At 43.5% G+C, this 10,722-nt stretch overlaps 1 protein-coding gene across 1 annotated transcript; it reads right to left on the reverse strand.

The window, feature by feature from the left end:
- Positions 1-8: 8 nt before the first annotated feature.
- Positions 9-10,046, reverse strand: btbd9 (BTB (POZ) domain containing 9). Its single transcript, XM_079644782.1, has 8 exons — positions 9,757-10,046; positions 8,836-9,055; positions 7,331-7,450; positions 6,485-6,594; positions 4,877-5,066; positions 3,725-3,832; positions 3,513-3,591; positions 9-2,025 (listed from the first exon to the last, which is right to left on the reverse strand). Exons 1-8 carry the CDS (start codon positions 9,905-9,907, stop codon positions 1,786-1,788), a joined length of 1,218 nt encoding a protein of 405 aa, XP_079500908.1. The 5' UTR covers positions 9,908-10,046; the 3' UTR covers positions 9-1,785.
- Between the last annotated feature and the right edge of the window lie 676 nt (positions 10,047-10,722).

Below are 10,722 nucleotides of genomic sequence, written 5' to 3' on the forward strand. Positions count from 1 at the left end.
ACAATAGATCTTCAAAATTAGATGTTTTTTTTTTTAAATGTTTCATGACAGTAAAACAGCTCCTTAGCCAGCATTACACATCAAACATGTTCTAGAGAGCTGCCGGGGCATCAGTGCCTATAGCACGATGAACACGTGTCGACTGATCACCGTTGGTCTGTAACAGAAGATACACATCAATGTATTGCTTGTATCAAAGAGCTCCGCTGAGTTTAACAGCAGGAAAAAGCAGACGGGTGTCAGCAATGAACAATGTCAGTCGTTTCCATAATCACATTTTTGACAGGCAATGTATTGAACAAGAGGCAGTGAAATGCAATCACACGTCAATAGTCAAAACTAATATATATATTAAGTCAAACTATACACAAACATAAAGGTAGATGGGGGGGGGGGGGGGGGGAGTGTGTCTTTCTACATTAACCTGAACAAACCCTTTTTCAGTTCTCGGGTCTGTTATTAAGGAAGACTTTATCAAACTACGGGTGCTCTTCTAAAATGTAGATGGCGATGATTTAAGAAGGCGTATAGAAACATCGGAGGGGACAGGTTATTCACATCCAATAAAAAAGGAGTTCTGCAAGACGAACAACTCAGAAGTGCAACATCAGGACACACAACAAACAAACCACAGCACTGATAGCTTAATTTAAAAACAAAACTCAAGAAAAAAAAAAAACACACACAAAAGACAGCAAGAGTGTTTAAATGAAATCAACATACAAACAGAAATCCAGCACTCCAGTACTGCACTTCAGTGGGAGGAGCCAAGCTGCAACCTTTATTTCTGAGTACTCGAGTCAAATAAAGTGCCGGTAGCAGCTGCTCGTGGATCTACTGAGTAGAAACCTTTTTTCCTAGCAGCACTAGTGCATACACAATTTGGTCCGAACCACTCAAACCCAATCTTCGCAGCCTAATTAATGTCCTACTCTTTTGTGCTAAGCTATTCCAAGTGTTTAAAATACGAAATCCAGAACGCTGAACTCAATCTAGTTCAAGTGAGGTTTTTTTCTTGACGTATGAATTTGAATTATCAAAAGAGTCACACCAGATCAGGACCAGAGACTTTGTGTCCGGGTGTGAAGGCCTTTCAGCAAATACTTAACAGTGATTACTTACTATGCAAATGCATAATTGGATTAAGTGCAAATTGCATACAAATGCCACAGAGTGCATTAGCTCCAAAGCTTTGGCAAACATTCGAACAATTTAATTCCAAACTTTGAAAAATACTCGACTGCTACTCTGTTAGCTCGATGGTATGAAAAGTGAGTAGTCGCTTTTTAGACAGTTTTCATAAAAAAATAGCTTTTTTATGGAAAAAAAATCCATCTCTTTTGGGGAATATTTGCTCGTAAAATTCAAGATAGCGACGCTTCCCTTCCAATACGGTTCTGACGCACTTTGGTGGAGCAGAACGACCGCGTTTCCGTGTGAGCCTGGTCTTTGGAGAAGTACGAGATCTCACTTTTTTCAAGGAAAGAATTTGCAGCTACAGAGTACCTTCACCAAAATGTTGGAGCAAAGATGTAACGCCTAACCTTCTGTTTCAGAAGTGGGAAGACTGGAGCCCTAAACGCTGCTGCTGCTGCTGCTACAGATACACCAGTCTCTAATGTTGCACTAATGACAGAAGGATCACGGGTAATGACAATGAGACGGTCGCCTTTAGCAGCGCTGTAGCAGTGCATTCTGGGTAATGAAGGCTGTGCAAAAATGGCATTCTGAGGTGAGCGTTTTTCTCCCGCCCTCTCAACACTTTCCCGACGATAGGCCCAGGTTTTAATGGTGGGACTGGGAAGAAGATGAGGAGGAGGAAGAGGGGTGGGAGGGCTGGGAGGACTGGGAGTGGTGGGAGGACTGGGAGGGCTGGGAGGGCTGCAGGCTGTGTGTGCGGGAAGGTCGCTGGGGTCGCGTCTGCGGAGAGGCGGAGTCAGGATCCGAGGCGTCCAAACCCGGGCTGCCTTCATTCACGTCTGTGTCCAACTGGGCCGGAGACTCAAAGTGAACGCAGTGGAACACCTGAGGAGAGAAAGAGCTGTGTGAGTCTGGGGAGAAGTGTCAAGTCTTCTCATCGTTATTAGCTTGTAGCAGAATTGTATTAGATTGCAAAATGAGATAAGATAAAACAAGATGGGCCTTTACTGATCCCTGTTGGGAAATCCAGGTGTTGTAGCAGCAACCGAATAAGACAGAAACACAGATAGTACACATGGGATAATAACAATACAAATACAATAGGAATAAACATGTAGTAATAGTACGAGTACAGATACATAAAAGGTTAAATATATCAGGGTAAACCTTTGAAGACCTTTTTTAAGACCCTTTCCATACATTTTAAGACCTCATGGCCACTTGGAGTTCTAACCAGTTACCTTGGCGACACACTTTACCTCACATTGACTATATACAGTATTGATTGTCCTTCCTCCTTATCTTCCAACCATTTGGACGCAGACTTGCATTTCCCCATAACGATGTTGCTTAGCAACCGGCGTAAACGGACCTTTGCGTGCTATCAAGCAGTGAGCGTGCGATGTCCTGTTCAGATGACGTCAAATCCAACGGGATGCCATAAATAAACCACACAGAATCACACTACACACCTACGCAATGATTACATTCAGGCAGACTGTAGAATACAACCTCTTTGGACAATTTATATAATTGAAAATAAGCTACAAAATGTAACACCTTGGAAAATTCCGTTTAATACTTTTTAATTTTTCGCTAAATTGATTTAACAACTTTTAATACTTTTTAAGACCCCGCGGACCCCCTGTAAATACATTTATATTGCAGATAGCCTTGCAGGGTAAGTTCTGAGTGTATATATATATAGTGCAAATATTATGAATATGACGCCCCCATCGCCCTCTATTTGGCTTAAAGAGCTGGTATTCTTTATACAACGTACCATCAGGGGATCTATAGACCGTTTAAGCGTCAGAGCGTGATAGATCATTTCAACAACCTCCTAACACTCCCAAACGAATACGACTTAATGTTATTTATTTACACCACCTTTTAATATTTGCTTCACTTTTTATTGTTATTCTCTCACTTATTCATCCATTTATTTACTTATATGTCTTTACTTTTATTTATTTGTTTTTTAACATGGAATCGTGCTCCTTTGATTAAACTTGTATCTCTAGGGGTTTTCAAGGTAAGGGGGGCACCGCTCGAGTTTTGCCTTTCTGAATGCAAACAGTTATAAACTGTACTGGGTCTTTGAGCATGTTTCCCTCAGTGATCCTGCTGTTATGTTAAATGTTTGTTTCTCATGTAACGTGTCTTGATATTTGTCTGTTGAAGTTACACATGGAGCTGCTGTGATGCAAGGAGCATTTCAGACTTGATCTGATCATTAAAGTATTATCGTATCGTACACAGTGTACCATCTTTGCACTGGTTGGATTCAGGAGGAACCACTAGGTATGAACACCCTCTTAGTTTCCCATTAGTAGACACAAAGAGAAGCCTGTTGATTAACTGTGTTTCACCTCGTTAGCAGTGTTGTGAGTCCCGACAATACGGATGAAGGAAGCCGGCTGCTTATCAAACTTCAACGTCTGCCATGACCTGAGAGAGAGGGCGGTAAATAAACAACAACATATGAAACCTTGTGATTGTATATCAGTTAGCATATGTTTTAAATTGAGTATAGGTAACAGGAGAAAGTCACACTGGGGTAAAGACAGTAGAGGAGCCTCACCGACATGCCGCCCTGGTCCGGTCCACCACCTTGGTCCACTGCTGCTGGGTGGCGGAGACCTCGATGTAATAACTGTAGGAGCGCTCATCACAGTCCCACAGCAGCAGCCTGGACAGGAAGTGAAGGAACAATGAACACTACTAATCTGTTTCAAAGTAAACGTCTTATGACTGTGCTATCCATCTACCTACCCACCTACCCACCTACCTACCTACCCACCTACCTACCCACCTACCTACCTACCTACCCATCTATCCATCTATCCACCTACCCACCTACCCACCTACCTACCCACCCATCTATCCATCTATCCACCTACCCACCTACCTACCTACCCACCTACCCATCTACCTACCCACCTACCTACCCACCCATCCATCCATCTACCTACCCATCTATCCATCTATCCACCTACCTACCTACCCATCCACCTACCTACCTACCTACCCACCCACCTACCTACCTACCTACCTACCTACCTACCCACCTATCTATCTATCTATCTACCTACCTACCTACCTACCTACCTACCTACCTACCTACATACATACCCACCTATCTAGCTACCTATCCATCTACCTACCTACCTATCCATCCATCTACCTACCCATCTACCCACCCACCTACCTACCTACCTATCCATCTAGCTACCTACCTACCTACCTACCTACCTACCTACCTACCTACCTACCTACCTACCTACCTACCTACCTACCCACCTATCCATCCATCTACCTACCCATCTACCTACCTACCTATCCATCTAGCTACCTACCTACCTACCTACCTATCCATCCACCTACCTACCTACCCACCTACCTACCCACCTACCTACCTATCCATCTAGCTACCTACCTACCCATCTAGCTACCTACCTACCCACCTACCTATATACCCACCTACCTACCTATATATCCATCTACCTACCTACCTACCCAACCACCCACCCACCCACCCACCCACCTACCTACCTACCTACCTACCTACCTACCTACCTACCTACCTACCTACCTACCTACCTACCTACCTACCTACCTACCTACCTACCCACCTACCCACCTATCACTCTCTGCACTACACACTTCCTCTTTGTGAATCTGCACAGCTCTGCACTTTGAATATAGTATTTGATGTTGATTGTGATGGATGTACCTGAGTGATCCGATGCTGTATGGCTGAGCGAGTTGGATGACGATGGCTCCGGAGCCCAGCTGGTGGCAGGTGTAGCCCGAGTCCCAGTCGTAGTTGTGCGTGTCGCCGTTGAGCAAGGCATTTCTGCTGCGGCTCACTCCCTCGATGACGCTGGCACACGATGCGATGGTCGCCACGTTCTCACTCGGCACTGCAGACAGGAGGTCGTAACATTGATTTGGGGGAAACCAGTCTTGCCAACATTAGTTTTACTGTCATTTGAGATGTTAGTTTAAATGAATTGAAGATAAAGTAAAGTGCACTTATTGGAAAAAGACTTTGGTTACCTAAGGTAAGATAAGACTATTTATCCAGAAGGAAATTGTTGTGCCAGAGTTACAAACATACAATAAACACAGCTGCGTAATAATAAAACGGTACACTAACAGTGCAGTAAAAAGAGCAATGAAATAACTACAGGAAACAGACGGTCACATCATGAATGTAAATATCAACAGTATTTAGTCGTGCAAAAGAACGTAGTGGCAAATACGTAATTGCACGTTATCATAGAACATTATTAATAATAATAATATTGTACATGTTATATAGCAGCGAGTGTTTTGTACCTACTACTTATATAAGTTTACTTTAAAATGTTGCTTCTCTCTCTCTCCTGACAGCCGGTCAGTATCGTCTCATGCAGCTCACTGATCCAGTAATGAGTGACCCGACAGTGAAGAATAAACATATGTATAACTAGTTTAGTTGTTCCAGAGGTAGATCAAATAGCTAAGTGTGTTAGGTCTAACTCTTACGGCTCATCCACACAGCAGCGTGCGTTGTCGCTTGCCGGCGGGGGGGGGGGCTGAAACTCGACCAACAACCAATCACATGAATCTCCCGCCCCGGACACACAAGCACGCGGTGTGATTGGCTAGAGCTTGGACTGGCATATGATTCGATTGGCTGACGCTTCCGCCGAAGCTTCAAAAGTTGAACAGTGCTCTACTTTCTTCGCGAGCAAATCTACGCTTCGCTCCCACAATGCAGTTCGGCGAAACGTGACGTCACCCCATTCAAAGTGAATGGGCAGAAGCGTTGAAGCTTTAACGCACGCCGCCGTGTGGACGGGCCGTAAGTGTGTTGCTCCGCTCTCCAGTCCGTCACAGCGGGTGGAGCTGCAGGGTTTCTGCTTCACACACGTTGCATACCGCTATCTTTGTTTCATTTTCGGACACCTTAGAATACTGCCAGACCGGTGAAGCCATCTTGGCGAGCTTGTTTTGGCCCAGAGAAAAGTGTAATGTATTTTACGTCATGTGATCGGCTCTCCTGATCGGCCTTTATAGAGATCACCGATCGATCGGCAGAGAGTGAATATCGTCCGATAACGATCGGAGCATCCCTAATTATTTTTTTTCTATGTATGTGTTCTCCTTTAATTTAGTTTCATATGTGCTTTGCCACTTCACATTATTACATCATCAACTCATTTCAAATGTGACTTGTATCTGCATTGTCCCCCATGCTGTAACAATGTAACACCTTCCCACTGTTGTACAAGACATAATGGATTTCTGAAACGTAGCAAGGACTAAATGTGTTGTTTCTGTGTCTGAAACTTACCCAGAAGCCCGCTATCCAGGGTAAATGAGCGGTTGGTGAACATGCACTCAAAAGCCACGAGGTGGAAGACCTTGTTGACCGTGTTGTGAGTTCCCACAATGCGAACGTACCTGAGACACAAAGAAGGCAGGATGTGATATAGCAACACTATTTGATAAGACTGCATTAGTTTAACCTAGTAGTGCCGAATAAACCCGGCGCCTAGCGGTATATCTATTGTGTTAGAATTTGCCTTAACGCTACGGTTGGTTGCTTGTGTTAGGGTGGTGATGGTGCAGCACCATTTTTTGCATTATTCAGTGCAAGATTCAATCTCAAAGGAAACAACTTGAGCTATCTTCTGATTTGTTGGGAGGTTGACACACTCTTATCTGGAACCACACATGCCCACAACACCTTATCTAACATCTGGAATGTCTCCGATTCACCTTGATTTGTCTAACAAGGTGGAAACAAGTTTGAATTCTAAAGGCACCGAAACAAGGTACTGACTTGCTTTCAGATGTGGTCTTATGTCCTCTCTGAAGCAATTATAATGTGGTTTGTAAACACTGGGAATACAATGTAAATCAAGTACAGTCAAGCTGCTCAAAACTAAAAACTACTCACTGTATTTGCCATGACCAACTGATTGGCAATTAGGGGAAAGGGCACACACCTCATGTTTGGATGACAGTGATTAGTTTTAACTCATGCTCACACATTGCCTGGCTTGAAAGATGGCAAATTAGGTTTCATTTCTTACGTGTGAACCGTGGTTTATTGTGAAAAGGCAGGTAGAACATGTACGAAATGCTATAGCTTGGGTAAAGGGATAATAACTTCACTAGAAGGCAAATGTTTTACCTGCAAACTCGTGGTGTGAAGAACAGATTCTGCCAGGAGCGACAGAGGAACTTTGAATGATCAACAACACGAACCCAGTCCAGCTCATCCATAGACACCTCGATGTAGTAGGAGTAAGACCTAAAATAATCAGGGATAATATTTAAAATCACACACACACACACACACACACACACACACACACACACACACACACACACACACACACACACACACACACACACACACACACACACACACACACACACACACACACACACACACACACACACACACACACACACACACACACACACACACACACACACACACACACACACACACACACTAATGATAACCCCCCCTTACCACTCTGCCAATGCCAACACTCACTCAACTACTTTTACAAATCATTGAAGAAGATTATTTTTTTTATAAATTAGTTTTTCGGCAGAAGGGGTGAGATTAAATAAGTGTCTTCCCTCCCCTTTTCGGATGTGTAATTAGATCATTTGTTTATATATAATTTATAAGTCAATAGAGAGGCGAAGGCCCTCCCTTTCCGGGGGACCTCCATGGGACCTTATTTCTGAAAAAGTATGTATTGAAGTCAATGGAGAGAGAAAGATTATCTTTTGATTCCGTTTGAATCGTGCCATGAATTACACATATGATGTTTGTCAATTTAAAAGATAATTTTGCAAGTTAAACAAATAAAAATCTGTCGTAAAACTGTGACATAACACTTTTTTTGTGTGAAACCGCTCAATGAACTACATCTCCCATCTCGCACCACACCCAGACGGCCGTCACGTTGGCACATTTCACTTCTTTCTTTCTGAATGAGGTGAAAAGTATTAAAGGAGGTGAAAATCACTCCAAGTCTGGGCATGTTGAGAGCTGTACGTACACACAAGGGGAGTTAGTCGGTTCCTAAGAGCCAGCATGCGGGACCGGGACTCTGGGATTTGTAGTCTTTCTTGTATTTCAACAGTTTTACGACAAACTGTGACTTTTTTGACATGGAAATGATTGTTTAAGACGTTTCCTCTCCCCATTGACTTCAATACATAATTTTTCCAAAATAAGGTCCCATGGAGGTCACCGGAAGGGGAGGGACTTCGCCTCTCTATAATAGTTTTGTTTATCAATTTGACAATGCTTAAGATTGTACAGTATCATAATTCTCTTGTTTCGTTTCATTATTATTTTTTTGTATTATTGTTTTACACGTTCAAAATTCATCAAATCAAAAAATTAAACTAGTGAGTGCATGCTTATTAGAAGAAGCCTGAACAAATATAATACAAATGTGTCTAAAAATACATTTCCTGTTTGTCTTTCACTTCCTTTTAGATTCAAGATTCAACAGTTTTATTGTCATGTGCACAAAGCTACAGTGTAGAAATGGCAATGATCATGCTTGTCATATGTCTCTCTCATGTTTGAAGAGGACATTCAGTATTTTCCCAACACTAACAGTGCAGTAAAAAGAGCTAATTAAATAAGCAACGAGCGTGTCTCACCGGCTGTCTCGGTCCCACAGCAGCAGGCGCATGTGGTTGACGATGGACGACTGGCCCAGTTTGACCTGGATCCCGGCGCGGCAGTCGTCCTCGATGGGGTGTCTGGAGAAGCCGTGGTCCAGGTCGTAGTTCTGGGTGTCTCCGTCCAGCAGGGCGGACTTCAGCTCGCCTTTCACCACCTGAGCGCCGTACTTCATGGTGGCTATGTTCTCCTCGGGGACTGAAAACCAAGAGAAGAAAGAAGAAATGAATAATGGAGGAAGTAATCAGCCCTCAGGAAGTGAGGTAAACGTTGAAGCAAGTTTTCATAGTGGCCAAACGGCGGTACTACAGAATCAGAATACCTTTATTCTTCCCACAGAGCCAAAGACAGTTTAATGCTAACTAAGAAGCATGCATAAAACAAATATTAAAGATTATTACAGATTAGGTAATTACACAATTTACAAAATACAGCCAGGTATATATTGCACAGGAATTAACGGCATATATATATATATATATTGCACATAGTTGGTATTCAACAACAAGGGGTGTTATAGTCTGTGTTGTCTGTCTGTGTGAAGAAGAATACATTATTAATGGAGGAAGTAATAAGCCCCCAGGAAGTGCGGCGGCCATTGAAGCAAGTTTTCATAGTGGCCAAAAGGCGGTACTACAACTCCTGTGTCAAAAATACTTCTTCCCATTGACTAACATTGGGAAAGAGAATCTGCGGATAATTTTTTATAAGCTAAATAAACTACAGAGTATGAACTATTTTATAGCCTTTATTAGAATCATTAGGTCCTAAGAGCTTATAAAATGCACTCAACTCAACTGCGCATGCTCTATGAGCTACATACGAGTACCCTATACATATATATGGAGAAAAACAGGAATAAACTATATGAAGCGCTTGATTTGAGGAGGAGCACTCACTGAGCATGCCGCGGTAGTTCAGGTCCATGTTGCGGCTCTCTGACCGGGTCTTGATGGCGTCCAGCAGGTCGTCGGGGGTCAACAGACCCGACGGTCGCACCGTGTTCAGCATCTCGGTCAGAGTCATGAGCGGCAGCCGCACCGCCGCCATCACTTCCTGGGTGTCCACGCCCTCCTCGTGCTGCCGGCACCAACGACTCAACGCCAGGAAGATCTCCTTCTCTGTGGCAGCAAACGAGTCCCGGCTCACCACCGTCAGCAGGGCCGTCTGCAGACAGAGACGTTTAGTTAAAGGTTACCTGTTATACAAAATCCACTTCTCCATGTCTCTTCTACATCAACATGTGTCCCCTCTTCTTCATGTCTCTTCTACATCAACATGTGTCCCCTCTTCTCCATGTCTCTTCTACATCAACATGTGTCCCCTCTTCTTCATGTCTCTTCTACATCAACATGTGTCCCCTCTTCTTCATGTCTCTTCAACATCAACATGTGTCCCCTCTTCTTCATGTCTCTTCTACATCAACATGTGTCCCCTCTTCTTCATGTCTCCTCTACATCAACATGCGTCCCCTCTTCTTCATGTCTCTACTACATCAACATGTGTCCCCTCTTCTTCATGTCTCTTCTACATCAACATGTGTCCCCTCTTCTTCATGTCTCTTCTACATCAACATGTGTCCCCTCTTCTCCATGTCTCTTCTACATCAACATGTGTCCCCTCTTCTTCATGTCTCCTCTACATCAACATGCGTCCCCTCTTCTTCATGTCTCTACTACATCAACATGTGTCCCCTCTTCTTCATGTCTCTTCTACATCAACATGTGTCCCCTCTTCTTCATGTCTCTTCTACATCAACATGTGTCCCCTCTTCTTCATGTCTCCTCTACATCAACATGCGTCCCCTCTTCTTCATGTCTCTACTACATCAACATGTGTCCCCTCTTCTTCATGTCTCTTCTACA

The sequence above is a fragment of the Notothenia rossii genome, assembly GCF_949606895.1.
Source record: "Notothenia rossii genome assembly, chromosome: 8".
Classification (NCBI taxonomy): Eukaryota; Metazoa; Chordata; class Actinopteri; order Perciformes; family Nototheniidae; genus Notothenia; species Notothenia rossii.

Excerpts from the sequence above, each read along its gene's own strand:
- btbd9 (XM_079644782.1), bottom strand. The coding sequence starts at position 9,907 with ATGGCGGCGGTGCGGCTGCCGCTCATGACTCTGACCGAGATGCTGAAC. Across the intron at positions 6,595-7,330 it reads TTCACACCACGAGTTTGCAG|GTACGTTCGCATTGTGGGAA; the intron begins GTAAAACATTTG and ends TTTGTGTCTCAG. Across the intron at positions 3,592-3,724 it reads CGGACCAGGGCGGCATGTCG|GTCATGGCAGACGTTGAAGT; the intron begins GTGAGGCTCCTC and ends CCTCTCTCTCAG.